Genomic DNA, 25,560 nt, shown 5'->3' on the forward strand with positions numbered 1-25,560 from the left:
TTTGAACAAATTCTAGAAGAGATCAAATCTAGATGTGTTGTCATTGTTTGTTGTGCTTGTGTTGATGGTGGGGGAATTGAAAGAAGTCCGCCAAGTTGTTGTTGCATGTGTGGCTAGGCAGTGGCTTCTGGGGTTAGAGGACATAATTGAAAGAGTTGCTCTAGGTGTAGGTATTGAGATGGGAACTGAGTTGTGGAGGGTAATTGGTGGAGGGGACTCTTCAATTCAACCACTAGTTGTGTGGTTATCCTCAAATCCGCAAGGCACTCATATCCCCAAAGCATAATAGGGGTGGAATAAGATAGTGGAGTTCCTGACTGAGCACATTTGGGTGTCAGAGAAGCATGAATGAGGCTTTATGAAGGTCACATCGAGAAAGACCACACTTTCTCTTGGACAAAAAATTCACTACCAAATTGCGAAGGAGGAGGGTGCATCCACATCAAAAGGAGTTTGGGTTGATGCCTTGTTGCTAGTCAAAGAGGGGAAGGGTAGTGGAAAGCACCGTCAGGGGAGGTAGGGGAATTCAGTGATGGATGGCCACTCAAATCCAACATTCACTCATGAGGAAGTTGTGTGATGGTTCAAGGAGTAAGAAATTACAAACAGTGGAGATGGTGATGACTCTGCTTTGTTTGTTTTGATCGGTTTAGTGTTTGGGTTGGGTGGATTTGTCTTCTTTAGGGTGTTCATACTTTGAATTTTTGTCTAATGGCATGTGTATGGTCAAGGTATGGGTAGTATAGGTAGAAAGGCATTTAGCCATACCAAAACAATGTATCTCTATTTTTATCAATATAATACAAAATGTTACCTATAAAAAAAAAAAACACCCAACAACTCCAAAACAAGCCTCATCTCTTTTCTCCTAAATAACTTGACAAATAATTGTGCCTTTCCAAATGTGCTTTTATTTTTGAAATATTCATCTCACATGTTTTTGCAATTCTTTTTAATAATGTTCTCAGATACCATATGTTCAGACACTTATAACTCAAAACATTTACATCAATTTTTTTTTTTGTCCACTAGCTATAGATGTCAAGTATAACATATTACAAAATCAAAGCAAAATATGATCATTTGAATATATTTGTTTGGTGGGAACGAAACTCTTTAATTTCAGTATCTTTTAAAAATTAAAAAATGAGCTTTAAATTTTTTTTAAAATGCAAGAATTCCTCAACTTTAAAAAAAAAATTATAGATATAAACTTCATCCAATTTTACACATTTTATTAGTTTACATCATCTTCAAATTCTAAACAAAAATGCCACTTTTACATCGTTAAAGTTGAACAATTTAAGTTATGAGATCATTTTTATTTATAAAAGGTGACACTAATTTGTACTTTTACCCCACCACATTCCTAGGGAAATATTGTTCATCATAGCAACCCTTATGAGATGAAAGTAGAATTTGAGGATCTCAATTGTGGAGTTTATTGGCTTTCCTATACCCTATGAAAAATTTTAGCTCCATTTTGAGGGGGTTATTATTTATAGTAAGTCAACACTTGGTTCTGATGAGCTCATTTGAGTTAGAGGAGTTGGGTGATGTTCTTAATTTTTATTTATGGTCTCTAGTTTGGGCTCCAAGAATATTGAATGGAGCATCTATTCTTAGTAAGTTGTTGTATCAGGTTAATTCATCATTTTTCTTTATCAAGATCACACCCATGTTGTCAAATTTTGATTCTGATGCTTCTTCAGTCATTTTTGCAAGACAAGTAAATTATCATAATTATTCAACTAAATGTGATGAGGTTGTTATTTTTGCCAGTATTGCACTTTGGCTACCTTAGTGTCATAGCTTGTTGGAACCAAGTTAGAAAGCTTTGAATCTTGGGCACAAGAAACGGTGACCTTTGTGACAGATATTATGATATGGTTGAAAAGGTCATTTTTTGGAAGCCAAAAGAAATTTAAAAATTATATTATATGGCACTTTATATTTAATGTTATAAAATGGTGTTGTGTTTAGGAAGCTTTTTAAGTGGAGTTACATTTGGGAAACTCGTGTCATTTGAAGATTTTAATATGCGCCCATTTGATGAGAAAATCATTCAATTGAATATTTATTTTCTTTTTCTTTGTCTTGGTGTTGAGATATGATAGCATTAGTTAGATATTGATTATGGAAACTCTACACATGTGTTTGTGCATGTATGTATATCAGTTCACCATGAGAACTACATGCATGCACACACACGCGTGTGCGCGTGCACACACACACACACACACTCACAGTTCTAAAGATTAACTTGTCATTAATTTCACAAGAGGTTATCTCTTGAAATCCAATAAACTATTCCTTGATTAGATCAATCAAATGGAAATGATATATCATCGAGGTCATATAAATTCAGATTGGAGGCTTAATAAGTTAATTAAGTAAATCATTATTCTCGATAACCATCAGGTATATTAATTTTTGGTTATGACTAATCATGCCCGATAACTATTGGGTCTGTTAAACAATTAGTTTATGCCCTTCATGTATCTTCAAAGAGACATCAACTTGAACAATCACAACCACACTTATCATGCCTCTTGGTAGTATTATATATGTTGACCAACCACAAGAGAGAATCATCAAAATTCATAAATGATTATATCTCTTTGGATCAAGACTATAATACAGTGATCAAATAGCATTCAAACTTTATATTCAGTTTTCATAATTGGCTTAATTCATATCCATTCCATTTTCATTATCACCTGCAAGCAAAATATATAGATTAGTATTCATCAAATCTGCAAATAAGTCATAATAATAACAATTGTGTGTGCACGCATGTACACACACACACACACACAGATATATATACATGTCTATATATATGTATATATGTACACATATATATACATATATACACATATATGTGTGTGTATATGTATAATATATCTATACATAGATATGTGTGTACATGTGTCTGTGTGTGTATGTATGGATATATGTATATGTATACATATATATAGATACATGTACACATGTATATATAAATATATACATACACACACATATGTATGTATATATGTATATACGTACATATATGAATGTATACATATATATGTATGTATGTACATATATACATATACACACGTATACATATATATGTGCGCGCGCGCGCGCGTGTGTGTGTGTGCATACAGACATATATGTATATACTATACATATATCTATATGCTATACATATATATACATTTATATGTGTGTGTGTGTGTGTGTGCATAAATGTATGTATGTATGTACATACATAGTACATACATACATATATACATGTACATGCACATATATATATATATATATATATATATATATATATATACACACACACACACATGTAGCTATTAAATTATATGTATGTTCATCAATCCTATCTCATATAAAAATCTCTCACTTTGATGAAAATAGATGCCTCAAAAAGGATTACTCTCAGCATAATGTGTGTGTGTGCACGCACGCATATATGTATACGTATATCTATATGTTATATCATTTAAATAATATACTATCTATATGTGTGTATTGTATTGTATCTATGTTATACATAATATTATACAATATTGACAAAAAATGTTAATTTGTTTGATGCATAAAATAAGTTGTATTTTATACAAGGGAGTGTTTACAATGTTTTGTGCTATTAGAGTATCAATCACACTTCAAAAAAATCCCTCTCATCCTAATGCCTAAAAAGGTTATGTCATGCAGGGTGCCAACAACCTTTACACGAGACAAAGGCCCTTACTACCATAAGCCATATAGGGCTATGAGGAGGACGCCATGATAACAGACTCCACCATATGCCACAATAAGATTGAGAGTTGTACAAATGTGCCATAGGGCTCACAAAATTTGTCGAATGCACCCGTTTCTACAAGGTCTATTTAATAAATTATTATATTATATTTAGCTTATTAATTGATACTATGTATTGTCTAAATTTTATTAAGTTGTATTAAATATTATATTCAATATATAAGTAAGTATCAATTATAATACAATTATATAATATTTAAATTATTAAATAATGGATCAGCTAGCCATTTGAGAATGAGGAAAAACTAAAGAATGTTTATGGGGTTATAAGGATAAATGGAATGGACTCAAATTCAAGATCTCCCAAATGAAAGGATCACAAGTTACCATTATGGTGTAGACTCTTGCCTTTAATAATCAACATTCTCTACACACACACACACGCACGTGTGTATGTATGTACGTATATGTATGTGTGTGTGTGTGTGTGTGTGTGTGTGTGTGTGTGTGTGTGAATAATATGTATGTATGTATAATAATATTTATTTTAAAATTAATAATATTATTCTCCTTAATTAATATTTTAGATTAAATGTATTAACTTTTTGTTAGACATATAACAAACTATCCATTAATTTAGCTAAATGAAAAATCTATCAACTAGAATATTAAATATTTATCTCTTCCATCTATTCACATTCACCCTGCCTCCTCTTTATATCCCCCCTCGTTCACTTCCATTTCTATTTATATCTCCTTATCCCTTGTAGAGGTAGACAAATATGACCAAATTTTTTCCTATTTTATCTTCCACCTTTTTGACATATGTGTTGCGCAACAAAGTGCACATGCTAATAGGGGAAGAGACTTAGTAACTGCCAAGGGTCCAATGACTATGAGAGTTTTGTGATAGATACTCCCAATTAGTGTTTTTTAAAAAGCCCTCAAAATGATAAACACGTGAACTAATCGCAGATAACACATGTACTAATAGTTGATCATTTTTTAGTGTTCTTGGTTGCTGATTAGTCCATTCAGTATTTTTTTTTTACGAGCAGTCATTAGGGAGGGAACATAACAATTATTGGGGGAGTGTTTTAAAATGACACTTTTCAACTAATTTGCACATGACACTTTTCAACTAGTTCTCACTCCAAGGCTTTCACAAAGTGTGTAAATGCCCAAATGTTAAAAGTTCTTGAATCACCTACATAAATACCGGATGGCTTAAACATCACACACTAAGCTTCATTCCAACACTAAAAGTGTTAAATAGTCAAAATTGACTTTTTTTTTACAAGCTTAATTTTCTCTTTAGTGTGTGATGTTTAAAGGTGGCCCATAAATACACCAAAAAAATTAGCATAATTTGACTCAAACTTTTTCCGTGAGGGCTACTAGATCTCTTCCCCTAGTACACTCAATACATTGCAATAGAAGAAATTATCAGTCCTAGAGCTTTCTCGCCTTTCATTTTCTAGACGAAGGAAATGTTTGTGTTTTCGTACTTATCTTACAGCACAGATACCCCACCTTCGCAAAGTCCCAAGATTGCAGCTGAATTATTCGAATTTATTGCCAAGACTTCAAAACAAGAACGATTTCAATAGATCAGGAAAGGAAACGAGTGGTTTCAAACCTTACAAAGACGGGCACAACACAAATGATTTCCCACAGCCAAAAATGACATAAATTAACGATAACGACCAGTTCTCCAGTGAAGTAGTTACACGCACTAGAATCCGTACAAAATGCAATTGATGGTAATAATTGACTTAAAGATCTAGAATCCAGTATGAACCACGAGTATTTGAACACAAACCGACGTCTGTAATGTATTGTACTACATACAGAGGCAGCTTGGGCAAAAATGTTTCATAAAAAAGGCAACCAGGAAGCATTTTTGTGTATTACTATTTGCCTTTTGTTAGTGGGTTCACTTCAGGTGGCTGAAGAAGCACCAGCAGATGCAAGGGTAGAGTACTTCCCTGGCTACATTGGAAACCAGCATTACAATATATATGCCGGGTGTGTATCCCATCCTTATACAGTTCTCAGTAAATATTCAACGTGTGCATGCATATATCAACATAGTTACATGAAAAGTCCTAGTACGTATTCACAATGTGTGTGTGTATATATCCACGGGACAGTTCCAAGTACATATTCAATGGACATATATTCAGTCCAAAGCATATATAGGTAGCACCAAATTTACATCGATGGTTCAGGTAGTGTGTTCAATGCATCTACGGACAATCCTGTGAATACTAAATATATAGAGACAGTTTAAAGTGTATATTCAATGTGTGTGAACAATCCAGGAAATACATTTAATTAATGTACGGAAATCTCAATGCATAAATATTGAATTTATGGGTAGTTAAGAAGATATATTTAATGTACATATGTATAGTTCATAGCATATTAAAAGTGTTAGTAGAGAACGTAATCCCAATATCTAAATGGACAGTGGAAAATGTGTGGTCAATGTATTTGTTTTGTGTTTAACTGTACCCTTTAATTTCTAGAAATCAAAGACAGCCTAGGTGATGGAGTGTGGTCAGCAGTGTGTTAACTACACACATTTTTCTTGATCAGAATTTGTTTCACCTTCTCATGGAGATCTATGACATGAAGAGTAAACACCTTAATGTGAATAGTGCAAGTAATAACTTCCTATATGCAGTTTCCAAAGCTACTATGAACCCATTCCGTCATACTACTCACATTTCCCATCTATTCAGGCTGAAACTTCATGGTTATTGCTCACAAAACACTTTGGTATCGTCAGGATTATAAGCTTTCTACAAATATTAGTTGATCATATTTTATTTCACTAGCCTTCTAAGAGAAAAGTAGTCCCATCAGCTAAAGCATCCGTGAAATCACTGTCAACTAAGACAGGCCAAAATGTTTTAAAAAAAAAAACATCCCAAAATGCTGTGATTACTCAGACTCACAAAAATCGGAGTTATAGAAAGAGATTAAAATTAAACCATTGCTAACCACAGCCTTAGTGGCAAGGTTTTTCATTCAGAGTTTGTTCCTTGATTAAATTGCATGCACTTAGATGAGAGTACATGCAAGTTCTAAACAATTTTGTCCGAACAGAAACACCATGGTTATGGCCTATACGCCTAAAGTGATAAAAGTATGATGATGCGTTCAGAGTTACATAAAGTGAGGAATTTAACATTGCAATTTACCTAGAAAGTGATAAGAAATAAAATTTAAACTTAAGCCTTGCCATGGAAAAAAAAAAATTGCTATAAGTCATGTGCTTACTTTAGGCTTTAGCTAAACACATCCCCATCATCCTTGAAACTTTGGTTGGTAATTGTTACATCTTCATGTGCCATATGATTACGTTTTCCATTTTCAAATTCTATAGTAACAAGTGTTGAGTTTATAGGATCGCTGCAAATGTAATAGTACTGCCTTTACAGTGTGTCTTTTCCAAAGGCAGCAACCCCTAGTATTTATATTGAGAATAAGCCAAGAAGAGATGGGAAATGTGTATTCGTAATTAGATAACTAATATAATAATAAATTTTAATTAATTATGTGTGTGTGTGGATGTGATGTGTATGTTACACACACACAAACATATATATACATATATAATTATAAGTATATGTATATATAGTATTGTCTCAAAGGTTTATCTGACTGAAGCTACCAAACATCAACACTCCCTCTTAGTTAAGGAGGATAAACATAAAAATAGATATTACCTCAACGTAATATTAGAAATGACAATTTTGTAAATGTCTTTGATGAGAAAATATCCACCATTTAGATATCATCTCTGATATAAAGAACAATGGCTTCTTGAATGTCAAGTCATGTGACATTCACCAAGTACTCTTTGAGTAATGGCCTCTTAAACGTCAAGTTGCAAGATATTCACCAAGTACTATGAGTAATGGTCTCCCAAACATCAAGTTGCATGATATTCACTAAGTACTCTGAGTAATGGCCTCCTAAACATCAATTTGCATAACATTCACCAAGTACTCAAATTGTTCATAAGATATGTGCACACACATTCTCAATAATGCTTACCATATGGAGATTTGTGGTCTGTTTAAGGAACTTAATCCACCATGCAAGATGCAATCCATCATGATCTACTTAGACATCATTAGATATCCATCATAATAGAAAATTAAGTCATTGTAAGATCATCATGTTAGCATGGATGCTGATGATACTACATTGAGGGAGTATCCTACGCATTGGAGAGTATTGACATGTTGTATTCATAATTGTGTTTATCATTGATGTCAACATAGTAGTAAGTTTGTAAAGACTGACAAAGTAGCAGACATAGATCTTAGTTGTACGGACAATGTTTTGATTGTCCGGTGATGCGCGTTCATAAACATGTTTGATATTGTGTCCTAATGTTAAAGTTCAATGCGCAGTACCTGAGTTGAAGACGTACAGAAGATATGCCTGATTTGCAGAGAGCAATACAGAGACATAGTACCTAAGAAGCAGTTTTTGATGTTTGTATTATATCGTTTGACAAAGATATAATCTAGAGATGTGCGGTCAGCCAGTGACATAAGATAGTCTGATGATGACATCAGAGAATGTGCAAGCCCTAGTGTCACATGTCTGAGAAGTTACATAGATTGTGAGCCAACAGTGCTATTGTAATTATGAATTAATTAATTATCTTATTATAATTAGTTGGGAAAGCCTCAAGGCCAACTCAAGGAATTATTTTGAAGATACGATATAAAGGAAAGATGTTTTCCTTGTTTGCAAAAAGTGTTGTGATCATTGTATTGAGTGAGAAGTGCAAAAAAGAGCAGAGTGTTTGGTGAATGCGAGTAAGCAATCCAAGGGATTATTGGATGTGAGATTTGTGATCTGGTTACAAGATCAAAAGGAGCTAAAGTCTAGTTGACAGGACAGAGAAAGAGGATGAAGCAGTATTATTCATTTCTATTATTCTGCAAGGAATAATACAGAGATCCTTTGGACAGTGGATTCATTGGTCTTGCCCTTGAAGTTGTTTGGATAGTGGGTCCATCTGTCTTCTACAACTCCTAACAGGGATTGATATATACTAAATGTTGTTATAGACTCCTAACAGGGTCCATCCTCTAACAAAGAATATTTATATTGCTCATATGATTACAGTTTAATAAGGTTGATAACTGTGATATTAGTTGGAAAAGCTTAACAACTTTGGGTGATCAATGGCGAATCTTTTCAGAAAGGATAGTCCTAAATTTGATGGGGTCAACTATGACAGTTGGAAGGAGAAGATGAAGACTTATTTGTTATGTATGGGTCCGGGTTATTGACTTTTGACTAAAAGCGAAAAGGAAATTCTCAAAGAAGAGAAGACTGAATAATGCAGTGAAGCAGAGAGAGATTTATTCATGTGTAAAATGAGAGCCAGAGAAGTTTTACTATCAACTCTTTTGGAGAATGAATATAGTCAGGTAAAGTCACTTCAAATATCTCATAAAATTTGGACAACATTAGAATCTATTTTTGAAGATGATACACATACAAAAAAAGTAAGATTGCAGAATTGGATATATGCATTTCAAGATGCTAACATGATGGAAGATGAATCCGTAAGAAGCTATATTGGTAGGATATCAGAGATTGTTGCAGGAATCAAGACATATGGTGGAACAAAGGAAGAAGATGAGGTTGTGTGGAAGATCTTGAAGACTTTGGCACCACCATTCAAGTAAGTACCTCAGATGATTCAACTACTTATACCCTGTACTAAGGAGTTTACCAAGGAAACGTTGCTTGGAAGATTGAAAGCAATCGAAGTAGGTCCAAGACAATCAAGAGATCCGACAAGAGTGGAGATAGCCTTCAGTGCCTTAAATGTTCAACCAATTCTGTCTAGAAGCGCTAGTGCACATGGAGATTTTGCCAATAGCAGCAGAACCAGATTTGATGAAGATAAAAAGATTGCAGGTATAGCCCTTCTTGTGAGAAGAGAAAAAGATGGTAAGAATATCTTTAAATGTTGGACTTGTAATGAGTTTGGTCATTATGCATTTAAATGTCCTAAAAGAGAGAAAAAGTATAAGAGAAAGTTTAATCCTAGAAAACCTAGGAATTGTCTGAATGCTAATGAAAAAGAGAAATCTAATAAAAAATGTCAGACTGAAATTGATGATGAGCTAGGATTTGTAGCTATTAAGGAAGATGATCTTGATAAAAAAATTAGATAAGAAAAGGCTCTAGTTTCTCAAGTTGAAAAGAAATCTGACTGGATAATAGATAGTGGATGTTCACATCACATGACTGGTGATATGAATAAGTTAGTTAAATTCAGGATCTTTAATTGAAGTATTGTTAGAGTTGCTAACAATGCAGCCTATCACATTACAGGAATAGGATCCATTACTTTAGATGGAAAGACTAACACTGATGATGTTTACTTTGTTGATGGATTAAAGCATAATTTGTTGAGTGTTGGATAGTTGATGGACAAAGGGTCAATTACAATTCACAGAAAGGATTTGCACTATCAAGGATAAAAATGGTAAGATGATTGGAGCTAGAACTATGTCCAGAAGTAATGTATTTCAATTCAATCCCACTGAAATGACATATTTAGTTGCAAAAGTGGATAATAGTTGGTAATGGCATAGGATATTTTGTCATATAAACTTTGATAATATTGTGAAAGTTAGTAGCATGTTTGCAATTAGAGACTTGCTTAAGATAATAAAGTCTACTAATATTGTTTGCAAAGAATATATTTTGGCCAAGCAAAAGAAGTTATCATTTCGCAGCAAGAAGTTCACAACAATAGAGAAGCTGAAGATTGTTCACATAGATCTGAGTGGTTCCTCTAGAACAAGAGGACTCTATGGTGAAAGGTATTTCATGATTTTTGTTGATGATTTCACTAGAATGATGTGGGTAGCATTTCTTAAAGATAAGTCTGAAGCTTTTAAGAAGTTTAAAATATTTAACAATAGAGTTGAGAATGAATTTGGTGTTAAGATAAAATGTTTGAGATCAGATAGAGAAGAATTCACCTCTAGAGACTTTAACATGTTTTGTCAAGAGAATGGAATCAAGAGACAGTTATCTTTACCTAGGACACCTGAATAGAATGGGATTGCAGAAAGAAGAAACAGATCGGTAGGAGAGGTAGCAAGAGCAATGTTGTTTGAGAATGATGTTTCTAAGATTTTTTGGAGAGAAGCAGTCAATACAGCACTGTACACTATGAACAGAGTTCAAATCAGAAAAGGTAGGAGCAAGACCCCTTATGAATTATGGTCTGGTCATTCACCATCAGTTAAGTATTTCAGAATTTTTTAAAGCAAGTGTTACATTAAGAGAAATGATGATATTGGTAAGTTTGATCCAAGAAGTGATGAAGGTATGGTTCTTGGCTATTCATTGAAAAGCAAGGCATATAGATGTTTTAATCATAGAACTAAGATAATAGTTGAATGCGCAAATGTAAAGATTGATGAAAAGTTTGGAACTAAGGAAAAGATGTTAGATTACAATTCAGATGAAGAAGAAGATAATGTTAGAATTGTTAGACAAAATGTAGAAGTTTTCTTTGAGACTAACAATGATCTACAGAATGATGTACAAACTATTGAGAAAAGAGGAGAACAGAGATATGAACCAAGAGATGAGATAAGAATTGAGTTGGCAACTCCTACCTCTAACAGAAACATGACAAGGAATCACCCTCCAGAGCAGATAATTGGAAGCAAAGACAAAGGTGTGATGACAAGAAACAAAATTAATGAGGAATTATGTCTAATTTCTCAAGTTGAACCTAAGAGCGAAAATGAAGCATGTAAAGATCGTCATTGGATTCAAACAATGAAGGAAGAACTAGATCAGATTGTAAAGAATGAAACATGGGAATTAGTTCCTAGACCTAAAGACTAATGTTCTAGGAACCAAATGGGTATTTAGAAACAAGATGAATGAGCAAGGCAAAGTTGTAAGAAACAAGGCTAAATTTGTGTGCAAAGAATATTCACAGCAAGAAGGAATAGACTATGAGGAGACATATGCCCCTGTAGCCAGAATGGAAGCAATAAAAATGTTCTTGTCTTATGCAGCGAATAAGAAGTTCAAAGTATATCAAATGGATGTTAAATCAGCCTTCTTGAATGGAAAACTTGAAGAAAAGGTTTACATTGAGCAGCCTAATGGTTTCCCTCTGACAGAAGAGAAAGATATGGCATGCAGACTAAAGAAAGCTCTATATGGACTGAAGCAAGCACCTAGAACCTAGTATGCAAGGTTGGGCAGCTATTTGACAAAACTTGGATTTGCTAAAGGTACGGCAGATAGTAACGTGTATTTGAAAGAAATTGAGAATGGTTTGTTGATAATAGTAATATTTGTTGATGACATAATATTTGGAAGTAATGATGAAGCAAGTGATAAGTTTGCTAAAGAAATGAAGAATGAGTTTGAGATGAGCATGATTGGAGAAATGAAGTTTTTCCTAGGGTTGGAGATTGTGCAGAATAGTGATAGTATTTTTATTTCACAAGCTAAGTACTTGAAAGATTTGTTGAAAAGGTTTAGTTTGGAAAGTTGTAAGCCTGCTGGTACACCTATGATAATTGGTCACAAGTTATCTAGCAAAGATGAGACACCTATAGTTGAGCAGAAGAAGTACAAATCCATGATTGGAGGTTTGCAATATCTCACTCACACCAGACCAAATATAGCAAATGCAGTTGGGATTGTAGCTAGATTTCAAGCTGATCCTAAGGAATATCATTATGCAGTAGTAAAGAGGATATTCAGATATTTGAAAGGAACATCTAATTATGGAATATGGTATGACAGATCGAATGATTTCACTCTATGTGCATATAATGATGTGGATTGGGCAGGCAGTATGGATGAGAGAAAGAACCAATGGTGGAGCATTCTTTCTTGGAGGAAGATTGGTTTCTTAGCTAAGCAAGAAACAAGATCGTATTTCACAAAGTACGACTGAGGCAAAGTATGTTGCAACAGCAAACAATTGTAATCAAGTTATGTGGATGAAACAAATGCTAAAGGATATCAAGATTGAGTTTACAAAACCTGTTATCATATATTGTGATAACACAAGTATAGTAAGTATGCCTAAGAATCCTGTGTTGCATTCTTACACTAAGCATATATCTATTAAGTATCATGTCTTGAGAGAGAAGGCAGCAGAAAAAGAGATTAGACTGGAATATGCAAGTACTAAAGATCATACTAAAAATATTTTTACAAAGCCCTTACCTAAAGATACATTTGAGTACTTGAGAGGTATGCTTGGGGTTATGCCCCTGCCTACTTCTGAGTAGATGATGCAAACATTGCATCAATCTAGTGATACAAAGCACTATTGTTTGACTGAATTGAATGTTGATGCTTCCTATGTGGGAGAGTATCTATAATGAGCTGAGTCATTAAGGACTCTTGGTATTTGGTCTTGAATAGTGTCTTTGGACACTCGAGCTGGTTGAAGACTTGGAGTAGTAAATTGACATAATGAGGCCTTTTTCATTGATGTTAGTGGAGGAAAACATGCATGAAAAACATCTCCTAAGTATATGGGGAGAAGAGGAATATCTCTATGGCGGAGATATGCACTATGAAGAACTTTGGTGTATGGTAAGTTGTTTAATGTGAACGATTGTTGCCGATTCTAAGAAGATGCAGAACAGAGCAGTGTTCCAAAGGTTTTCATATTTGATTGATGAAGAGGATAGCAACAACAGCAGCAGAGTACTATTTTGGTATTCTTGGAACTTAGATGTTTTTCATCTATGTTGTCATCAATGCCAAAGGGGGAGATTGTTAGCATGAATGTTGATGATACTACATTGGGGGAGTACCTAAGCATTAAAGAGTATTGACATGTTGCATTCATGACCGTGTTTGTCATTGATGTCAACATAGCAATAAGTTTGTGAAGACTGACAAAGTACCAAACAAAATTCTTAGTTGTATAGAAAATGTTTTGATTGTCTAGTGATGCGCATTCATGGACATGTTTGAGACTGTGTCCTGATGTTAAGGTTCAATGCACAGTATCTAAGTTGAAGACGTACGGAAGATATGCCTAATTTACAGAGTGTTGTACAGAGACAGAGTACTTAAGAAGCAATTTCTGATGTTTTTATTATATCGTCTAACAAAGATATAATCTGGAGATGTGCGGTCAGCCAATGACATAAGACAGTCTGATGATGATGTCAATGAATGTGCAAGCCCTAGTGTTGCACACCTGAGAAGTTGCATAGACTGTGAGCCAATAGTGCTATTGTAATTTTGAATTAATTAATTATCTTATTATAATTAATTAGGAAAGCTTCAAGGCCAACTCAAGGAATTATTTTGAAGATATGGTATAAAGGAAAGATGTTTACCTTGTTTGTAAAAAGTGTTGTGATCATTGTATTGAGTGAGAAGTGCGAAACATAGCAGTGTTTGGTGAATGCGAGTAAGCGATCCAAGGGATTATTGGATGTGAGATTTGTGATTTGGTTATAAGATCAAAAGAAGCAGAAGTTTGGTTGACTGGACAGAGAAAGAGGAAGGAGCAGTACTATTCATTTCTATTAATCTGCAAGGAATAATACAGAGATCATTTAGATAGTGGGTTCATTGGTCTTTCTCCTGAAGCTGTTTGGACAGTGGATCCATCTGTTTTCTACAACTCCTAACAAGGTTGGCACAACTCCTAACAGGGTTGGAATCTCCTAATAGGGATTCAAAGTCTCCTAACAAGGACTGTTATGTACTAAATGTTGTCATAGACTCCTAACAGGGTTCATCCTCTAACAAGAAATATTTATATTAGTACATCATCTTATAGGTACCATCCCCATCGGGGTTTTTGCTCTGATTAAGGGTTTCCCTCGTTAACATATCTGGTGTTAGTATGAGTATCTTCTTGTGGTTTTTGATTATATTGCTCATATGGTTAAAGTTTAATAAGGTTGATAGCTGTGATATTAGTTGGATAACTGATTCACACGCCCCACCGACCCCCCCTTCCGCCCTCCTCCGCCCTTCTTCTCAATTATATTGGTGAACTATATATTCTAACATATCACCTTCCAATAACATTTACAAATACAAGTGATAATCATTTAGGAGTTGTCACTTCCTCATGATTTACACATGGGGTAAGCCTATCAAAATCATGCAGTCACAGACATGGATTTTCAGACTCCCTCTAAATATCAATTTTTTAGAGCTCCTTATCCAATGATGCTTTTGATGGAATGTCAGATTCCCTCTAAATCTGATATCAACCCTTTTCCTATAAGAACATCCTTGAGAAAGATCAAGGCAAGTAGCTCTTTTTTATCGATAAGAGGTTGAAGCCAAGTGTTTGATTTTATTATTATTATTTATTAAGTTCAAGTAGTTTTGAACCCAAGACCTCTTAGATAAAAGGCTCACAATTTACCGTTGTGTTGTAGGCTCTTGCCTCAAGGAAAATAGCTCTTATAGGACATATAGAAATACAAATAACAAACAGATATAAGTTAAATACTCAATTATAATAAATACTTATCTCATATTCATAAGTTGCCTCCATATGCGTTAAATCAAAAAAATGTCTAATACTTAAGTGGATTGGTTTGAGTTAATATAATATATTTTGAGTGTCGTTTATGTCTCTCACATGTATCTTTGTGGAATGGTGGTAGTTAGAATGAATTAAATACCTTGCAATCCATGTGCCCAATGTAATCACCTAAAAATGGTCATCTAAACTATTAGCCCCCTTCTCAGCCTTTTGGCTAATTTAATTAATCATTTACCTAGACCAAATTGCTAATAATCAATTAATTTGATTATAATCTATGGTTTGACTATGCTATTCTAAGTTCATTATTTGATTAAAAGAACATGTCCTCTTTTAATTAAATAAAAAGACCCCATTCTCCTAACCCACTCAAAGTGCACATATAAAGTTCTTTTCTATTTTTGAAATTAAAAGAAAAGCTTATGAGACTTTTGTCTTATATGATAAGTCAACTCATTTTCTATTGGCTGACTTGTGTGTGCACACGGATCCCTCCCATTTTCAATTTCAACCGTTGATCATCCACCCTCTCAATCTTGATCTCTACCTTCTGTACGGTTTTAAAAGGAAGAGGGTTTCTCTCCTCAAAGGATCCACACTCTTGAGTATTGTTATGCTGGAGGATTTTCATTAGAGTGCTTCAGAGCTTTTTGTGGAGAGCATGATCTTCTTGTCTTCATTCTCTGCATTCATGGCATTTTGTTTACATGGCATCCTAGCTTAGTTTGCACATAGTGTAGTTCTTTTGCAAGTAGCTTAGATCACATAGTCTAATTAGGATGGCTGTAACACTTTCATTTGTGTAGCTTAGTTACATTGTGCATCCCATTTTAGCATAGTTGCATTCTTGCATTGCATGCATCAAGAGTTCTTTGACACTAGCATTCTTGCTCTTGCTCAAAGAATCTCCCATTTCATGGTTTACTAGCGAGGGTTGCATCTCTAAGACTCAGTTGAGAGTCATTTTATGCTTATTTGTATGCTTTTGCACTCCATGACTAGGGAGCCCTAAGCCGGCATTCAAGCTTTCCAATCCATGGAAAACCTTGGATAGAAGGGTTTAGGGAAGTGCACTCTTTTTAGTGTACATTTTTGGCGCCCACCGTGGGGTAGAACAATAGTTTTGTCCTTAGCTTTGTTGTTTTCATCACCATTTTCATTTTTTGTTCCGCATTTTCTTTTTTTAATAGTCACAATTCTGGGCGATATTTTTCCAATTTCGTATAACAATTCCTACTACTGTTGTGCGATACTTTTTTTGGAAATGGTGTCGCACGGAAATACTAAACTATATCACCTCTGTATGCAAACTTCTATCGCCTAGCTTAAGAAAATATATCATACAGAGAAGTTCTATTGCATGGATATACTGTGAAGTATTGTACGACAGTCTTCCAGCGAAAACTATCGTCTGATAGAGATTTGCTTGTTGTTTGAGGTGTCTTGGCCAATTTTTGATTATTGTTGGCTAGATGTTGGTTTTTACAGGTCTCTAAACAGTTTTACAAAAGTGCATTTACAGATTTATCTTTGTTTTTGGAAGCTTACCCTTGGTGCTAATAGTTGTGGTTGCAGGTTGCCATCTTTTTTGAAAATTTGAAACATTGCTTAAAAGAATGCATGTCAAAGCTCCAAATGCAAAGGGCTGCTAACGATTGTTTGCAAGGGTGCTCGACGCATAAAAACCCAAAACTTGCTTGTTCTTTTTATTTCATGTGCGGCATATCCTAGTTCATTTTTGTAAGCATGTTAAAACTTGTAATCGGGATTCCTTGGTGATAGGAGAGTATGCTCTTCACCCTTGCGGTGAATCAAAAATCTTGACCCACCTTTGAATTTCGAAAGCAAGCGGATAATTTACTCGTCTTGGCGTGTTTGGGTGACACAATTGGAATAGAAGATTATGCTCTTCACCCTTGAGGTGAATCAGAAATCTTGACCTCCAAAAGTTGATCCGCTCAATGTTTAGTTAGGATCCTTTAGCGGGCCTGCTCTTTGACAACCTGAGAGGAACGACCCAAGTGGGGACAAGCAAATTACTTGGCTCTTCCAACCCACTACAAACTCAAGGCTATCAAGGACACAAAACCTTGGTAGACGTAGTGTTTGTTTTCACTTAGTGTGATCGCTTATGGGATTTTGACCATAGAGAGATCACTAGGCAAGAACGCTTAAGGTTCTCTTGTGGCCGCGAGGTCTATTACCCACCGCAAAGTGGGGTGTCCCTTAATTATGAGCAAGAGGAATACTATGAACGGAAACCTTATCTAGACACCCTAAGTTAGTATCCACCCTATTTTGCTGCTCAATTTCTTGATGCAAGGATCGATCTTAGTGGACTACCCAGATCACCCCAAGATTTACACTCACCATATGTGTTCCCTTGGTTGTGCTTATGACACTTCCATGAAAAAGCCAATATCTCTTGTGGGTAACCACGTGGTGTGAAGCAAAGGAGCATCAAGCATGGGCCAAGTTGTTGAGTAATGAACTGTGACCTTAAGGTAGATTGCTTGGCTACTGTTTTCGAATGTGTTGACCAGTGTTGACGTTCTTACACATCAAACAATCACGGTAATATTAGTAGAAAGGTTGTTTTCAAATGTGTTGACCAGTGTTAATGTTCTTGACAAGGTTGTTTTTACCCTTGTTCAACTGTTTGAAGACATGTTAAAACACTTACTGTTTGCAAACCTTGCTGATAACTAACACGAACTAGAAATCTACACTACTTGATTCAAAAAAATCACCTAATTGACAAAACTTTGGAGTCAAAACTGGTTTTTTTTTACACAAATTGGCGCTTTATCGCTTGGTCTCTAAAGAAATATTGCACAACTAAAATTTTCCAAAATTGTATCGCTTGGCTGTTGTGAGTTATATTGCCCTAGGTACTGAGTTCTATCGTAGCACTTTGTGCGAACTGTCACTTGCCAGAAAAGTATCAAACGACATTTCATGCTGTCCTACTATCACCTGATAACTAAGAAAGTATCGCCTGGGGTTATTTCTTGCCAAAACAGCGTCTAGACTTTGGTCTTTCTGGTCTCGGGTGTGTCGCTCTTGTTTCCTAGATTTTGGTTAGATATTTGTATGTTAGGAAATTGTCCAAGGTTGAAAAGATGGGTCTAGTCCATCAGATGTAAGTCGTGAAACATCACTGATAAATCACTTGTCATAATTTAGTTACCGTTCTTTTTAGCTACTTGCTATTAAGCTTCTTGCTGACTTCCTCGGCTCGAGTCACCAATGTTGTAAATTCTTGACCATTGCTTGACAAGCCATCTATCATATTTTGACAAATGACTAATCTTGATTGTGAAAGCTTCAACTTTGACTCACTTTTCTCGTTCTATTAAACAAGGACAAGTTTTTACATGCCGGTTACAACTAGATTTCAAATTGGGAGTGGTAGTCATACTCCTTTTGTTTTCAGATAATTAGAAACCCCACCCAGACGTCCTTGCGGACAGCCTTGTGTGGAAGACCCTGAGCCAATTGAAACACAAACAACTAACGTTAGGCATAATCCGCTCTACAGTTTTGAAAATTCATTTGGCACATCTTGTGAGACACCTAAGGGTGAAAACGGTTTGGTCACCATGGTGCACCCCGATGAAGTTCAATGTTGTTTAGAGGAACAAGCGTGTGAAAACCCAAGGATCTTTGAAGCCATGTATGCTAGGGAGAAAGGACATCAACAAGCTGAAAACAATAACCATACTTGCCATGAAGGGAACAAGGGGACTTGCTCTCGAAATGCTCTTGATGGTAATGATGGCAACAACACACCGCCAAGAACTCCTAGAGTCAGCACGGGCGCATGCCCTTCTCATCATGACAGTGATGAAGAAGTAACTAGCAAAGATGTCATAAAGTTCCAACAAGACAGTTTTGCTCAAAACTGATGCTTAGAGCTTTAGAGGAAAACGGAGACCAATACTTCCGATACATGGCAGCAAGAGGATGGAAACTTCCCCAAGATTTCGATATAGAGCGCATCATTCCAAAACGGGAACCCACTAAAGCTAAGATATTAAGGGAAGAAATACAGGAACTGAGGAAACAAATCACACAACTGCAAGTTTCAAAAGAACCACCTAAAACCTCATTTGTTGAATCAATATGTGCCCTTCCATTTGATAGGAGTCTCTACATGCTACCATTTCTTAAGGATATAGAGGTTCCTAAGTGTGGCAAATATGATGGAAATGGTGATCCTCACGATCATGTGAGGCACTTTTATGCTCTTAGCATGGACTTTTTGCATGAAGACACCTTTCTTATGAGGTTATTTCCTAGGAATCTAAGAGGGCAAGCTATGGAATGGCTCACTAAATTGAGTCCTCCCATTAAGACGTTTGATGAGCTTGTGCAACATTTTATCCAACAATACTCCTATAATATTCAACATCCTGTAATAGTGCTGGACTTATGCAATATCAAACATAGTTCCAAGAATCACGGCGATTCATGCGATTCACGCGATTCGGCGATTCGATTCAAGCCAAACGATTTTTTGTGAATCGGTGAATCGAATCAGCGATAAAGGGTTTATGAAATAAGTTACTCACTAAATTTCAAGGGTTTTTTAAATTTTCCGATTCATGGCCGATTCGATTCCGATTCATGGCCGATTCACGATTTGATTCGGCCTTGCCGATTTCAATCCGATTCCGATTCTTGTTACTTTGATATCAAACAAAAACCGAGAGAGCCTTTTGCAACATATCTTCAACGATGGAGGTCATTATACTCTCAATATCCTTGGCAAGTTCCTTAGGCTGAAAAAATTGATATCTTTGTCAGTACTCTCATACCAGAATTATACTTTGATCTAAGGAAACAACTATTCACATCTTTCAATGCCATGGTTGAGAGTGCGTATCATATTGAAGATGTTGCTATCACTGATATTGTCATAAACAAAGATAAGAACAATAATGGAAATGGTAAAGACAAAGGTAAACCTTGGAATAAAAACAAATATGTTGTCAATGATGGAGTGGTGGATACTCCTAAGACCAAGGAACCTGCGTTTAACCTTTCCACTGCCATCTATGCCACAAAGCAACAAGAAAATGTGAAACCACAAACATTTGACAAAAGCTCTAAGTTTACTAAGAAACGATGTGTTTACTCACCAATGGTTGAGCCCTATGAAATGGTCTTGAAAACTTTAATTGCAAACAACTTGATTATTTTGCCAGATAATTCCCGACCCTATGACCCACCTGTCAAACCCCTATGGTGGAGAGAAGATCATATTTGCAATTATCATAGAAGCAAGGGTCACAACACTGAAAACTGTTTCAAGCTCAAAGATGTGATTCAAGATCTTATTGAGGAAGGCAAAGTTGTCACAAATGGTCTTGCCAAAAATGTTGATCACAAAGCTTTTAAGCAACCCTTACCAGAATATGAGAAGGGCGAAACCTCTAAAGCTACTAAAAAGAATCATGATGCCAAGATCAGCTATGCTTACGCTGACATAGATAATGTCATAGGTATGCTTGAGCTTGTTGAGTATTTATGCATGGCAAATTTTAACGATGACAACCGATATGTAGATGAATGACCTAAAGTTGTCTTAAAAACGTGTGATGTTCCTCAATACCATAATGACTCTCGACCTAAGGTGGTGCTTCGGGTGACCGATTCTTTTTCAGCACAAAGTGAACCACTTAATGCTGTCACTAGGGGGCAATCTAAGGTTGTTCTAAAAGTTGCCCAAGATTCCAAGAATGCTTCATCTTCTAAACAACCAACCACTTCCAAGATCTCGAACTATGACCTTGTCAGTCAATTACAGCGTACCTCGGCTCAAATTTTCATTTTCGAGTTGTTAGAGTTATCTCCCTTGCACAAGGATATCCTTGAAAAAGCTTTACACTCTACCAATGTTCCCACAGATATTGATGCGGAATGATTCCAAGCTATGGTGAATCATATCTCTTCAGTTAAGACTACAACCAAAATGTTAATGATAAAATCTTACAATATATCCTATGAAAACCTGTAACAATCTCATTCAAGGAATCAGTCAACATGAAACCCTGTAACAATTAATCACATTCATGAAATCACTCAACATGAAAAAATGTGTAAGACTCATAGCTAAACCTTTAATCACGGAATCTCTCAACGTGAACTGTCATGGAATCTCTCAACATGACATCCAACTCCCATCACGGAATCTCTCAACCTGATGACATCATGGACTCTCAACATTATGTTCACTATCGCATAGTGAAAGAGTTATCATAGCTGATCGTACAATTTCACTGTTGATTTCTCATGAATGGAAATAGACATAACAAAACAAGACTTAGTTCCATTCAAGTCTCAAATTTAATAAATACCACAAGCATCACAAGCATCTATGAGAGTGATAGGCATTCCATAAGTACTCCCTCTTAATTATGAAGCCTCCCTCTGAAACTAAAATCTTTTTTCTAAATCTTGATGCATCCTACAATCAAGAAGGATAAATCAACTCATCAAAATGTTGAAGGTAAACAACAAAAAAAACTTTTGGAATTTCCACATATTTAACCTTTAGAACAATCACACAACTACAACCCTGTGCAAGATGACAGTGAATGTCCTTACAAGTTCTAGAGATTAATCACATTTACGCTTCAACTTACGTTCAAAACAATGATAGCTTAATGAAATTATCCAAATAATATTTTCCAAGAAAAATTATTGTTAGACAAAACTAACCGACCATATACTCTTCTTGAACCAGTGTCATTACAATACATACTACACCATATAGTAACTTACGTACCTCAAATAGACGTACCAGAAGAGTGATGTATCATGACAACAGCAGCGATAAATGATCTTCTTTCATAACAAGATGACAGTTACAAGATATAATCATGCAAAACAAATGATCTGAGCATGAACATCTATACACGCAGGTATAAATTTCTTTTAAGAGGAAGACGTCTGTTGCTATTCATGCAGTTGGAAGTTTATCGAGAATGGAAGAAGACAAAGACACTACAAACAACAGCAATCTTCCCAAATAGCTCGGAAGAAAACACCAACACTCACGAAAGCCTCTTTCCGAGCAAATAAATGCCATAACCAATCATTCACAAGCCAGCCAAAGTCAACAGAAAATTTAAAGTCCAAAAAAAAAAAACATTCTGCGAATCATTGAATGAAAATTAAAATTTGCACCATACACCCATCGCCTCTTAAACTGAACCATTTATACTCAAAGCGGGCCTTGCCGAAGGATAAAACATAACTAAAGCATCCTGCCAAAAACAAACACGACACTCTACATAGAAACCGGTCAAATATTTAGAACTTGACGGAACACGAATGAGATGCTTCCAAAACCTGCGACACTTATTTATAACGCATGTTAAGTCTACAAAATGATATAAAAAATAACCCATTCTAATATATCTCATGACAAACCTAAATCAATACACATTTGAAACCTCAGAATAGTATTTCAGAATAAATCTTGAGCCAAAATAGGAATACCAGCATGCCAGATTTCGACTCAAAAACCACAAACACTTCTAGAGGATTTAGACGGAAAACTTCAAAACAAGGATATGAACACAAATTAAGACAAAGATGAAGCCGACCATCGCAGCAAAGAAGCCAGAACGGTTACAATAATAGATACTTTTGGTTGGTTCATAAAAATAATTACAATTTGCACCAAGCTTGATAGCTCAAAAATCTTCAACGTAGGAAGAGAAGGAGAAGTCCATTATCGATGTAACTTTCACAATAACAAAGTAAGACCATACGAGAATCATAATAACAAACCTGCTTCTTCCTTTAATTAAAAGAGATTCTTTAATCTCTGACATTAAACTTTTAGAGAGATTATTCATTAAGACTATAATAATCTAAAACAAAACATAAAATCCAAATGATCCGATCAAGAATATAGGTTAAATTTGCATGCAAAGAGAAAATAATTTCAAGATGACGCTACAGCCACCTTACTGCTCAAAAATGCCATGCCCAATATGAATAAAAATTTGGCATAAAAGACATAAAACACTTGATAATATAAACTTGCAATATTCAAAGAAGTATGCTACAAAACATTACTATGAGAGGCTCTGATACCATGTTGAAACTAGAGCCTAGAAATGCATGAAAATAATCAGACATAATAAAGAGACAAAACTAAAAAGAGAACACCAAAAATATCCTGGGAAAACCCTTCAAGAATGAAGGGAAAAACCCAGTCACACAATAAAATATATCTTTATTGATAATAAAAGTTCAAGTGTACAATGCTTATCACATGATGCGAATATATAACAATAGAAGAGACTCTTCATATTCTAACCGAAGATCTCTTGAGTTTCTCATAACTTCTATAATTAAATATGGCTCTTCAAATATTCATGCCTCAATGCATGAGAATGACACATGTCATTTACATTTATAATATTACAAATTAAACTTTAAGTGTCCTTTTCAACTGAAGATGATAATAATGGTAATAAGGTTCATATTTCTAGAGACAAAGATCTCTATCGCAGCTACTATCTTCAACAATGAAGACCATAGAGCTATGCAAATACAGGAATTAGAGACCCTTGATGAGCGCCGTAAAGAAGCTTTTGATCACATGAGGGCTTATGAGAAGCGCATGTCTCCTCAGTATAATAAAAAAGGTTCATCCACGTGAGTTTCAAGTTGGTGACCTCATGCTTAGAGAAAATCCAAAGAATCAACAGCATAGAGAGCAGAAGGGAAAGTTTGAACCTAATTGGTTAGGCCCATACATTATCACAACAGCATTTGGGTCTAGTGCTTATTAGTTGTCTACTCTTGAAGGTGAAGAGCTTGCAGAGCCTATCAATGTCCTACACTTAAAGAAGTTTTATGCTTAAAGGCCTACTGCTCAACTATCTTGTACATAATTATGATCCTGAAAAAAATCTTAAAAATTGAAAAATGTCCTAAAAAATGATCATCTTAGTGAAAACCTAGCGATAGGTGCTTTGATGTATCACCAAAAAAAAATTTCAAAATAAAAAAAATTCAAAAAAACTATTAAAAAGTCTTGAAAAAAAAAATGCCAAGTGGTGAAAACTTGGAAACAGGCGCTACTTGAGACCCTTGCACCTATGTCTATCAGTCTCAATCACTCATCCTGCCACACATTTCCTAGCTTGGGATTGTTTTGTGTTCTCGTCTCAGGGGCAACCTCTATTTAGCCTACTTGGGATTTCTTTGTGCACTAGGGTTTCTTTGGCAACTCACAAAACAGTGTTTCTCAAGACTACCCCCAATTGGACATCAATTGTTTCTCAACACTTTTTAGATAGTTTACCTTCAGTCTCCAATGTCGTGATATTTCTCATTATTAGGATCAAGTCTCGACGAAATAGCCAAGTGACTTACACACACGCACTTAAACACTTAAATGATTGAGCTATGCTGATTTTTATTTACTTTGTGTGTTGTCTATGACGATTTCTTTACTATGAGTTCCCTCTCTAATGGTCTCTCGAGGATGTTATTGACTAGAAGACTGGGGGAAGGGGGCAAGTTTTCTTGATTTCTGCTTGTGGGTATACTTTATTTGTCTATAGTGTTTTAAGCATTTCATGCTGATCCTATTTGACACTTGGACTTATAAAATGTATCATCCTTGACTATTTTTCGCAAGACCACACTCAGGGGTTATCTTGGCGCTTATGCCTTGATACAGGTGTAATCTTGCTATATCAAACTTAGGGAATCTAATCGTGTAGTCATCTTGACTTTTATGTCTTTGATGCTTAGATTAGATTCCCACATACCTATCTGATATCGATCATATTCATATCCTCATAGTTATACTAGTGATGGCTATATGATCTTATGATGTCCCTAATAAACACTCAATGATGAAATAAGAGTCTAAATGTTATGTGTCCCTTGCCGGTAAACCACTTTGCATATTAGCTTGCATTTTAGGTTCATTTTTCTAGTCTAGTCTTGCATTCCTACATATGGGGAGAACTTTCTCTTCATCCTTTTTGCGGACCTGTCAACTAACTGCTTTTGCGCTCTTCTTTGCGTTCTTTATCATGTCTTTCACCTTCTTGATCTTTCATTTCATATCTATCTCACTATCTTGTCATCACAAGGGGTTAATCTAAACATCACATTCAATCTATCCAAGTGTCACATATTTTTCAGAAACATAAAAGTCTATATCATACACATGAGAGCTAAAAACA

At 35.3% G+C, this 25,560-nt stretch overlaps 1 protein-coding gene across 1 annotated transcript in view; it reads left to right on the plus strand.

Moving 5' to 3' along the window:
• The first annotated feature begins 5,506 nt into the window (after positions 1-5,506).
• Positions 5,507-25,560, plus strand: part of LOC149580262 (serine carboxypeptidase 1-like) — a 78,099-nt gene continuing 58,045 nt past the window's right edge. Inside the window, exon 1 of the mRNA XM_089790127.1 lies at positions 5,507-5,793. Within this exon, the coding sequence (XP_089646253.1) occupies positions 5,636-5,793 (158 nt within the window). The 5' untranslated portion in view covers positions 5,507-5,635. The remainder of the gene's footprint in view (positions 5,794-25,560) is intronic.

The sequence above is a fragment of the Cupressus sempervirens genome, chromosome 1, assembly GCF_028749045.1.
Source record: "Cupressus sempervirens isolate cs-2001-9-10 chromosome 1, ASM2874904v1, whole genome shotgun sequence".
Lineage (NCBI taxonomy): Eukaryota > Viridiplantae > Streptophyta > Pinopsida > Cupressales > Cupressaceae > Cupressus > Cupressus sempervirens.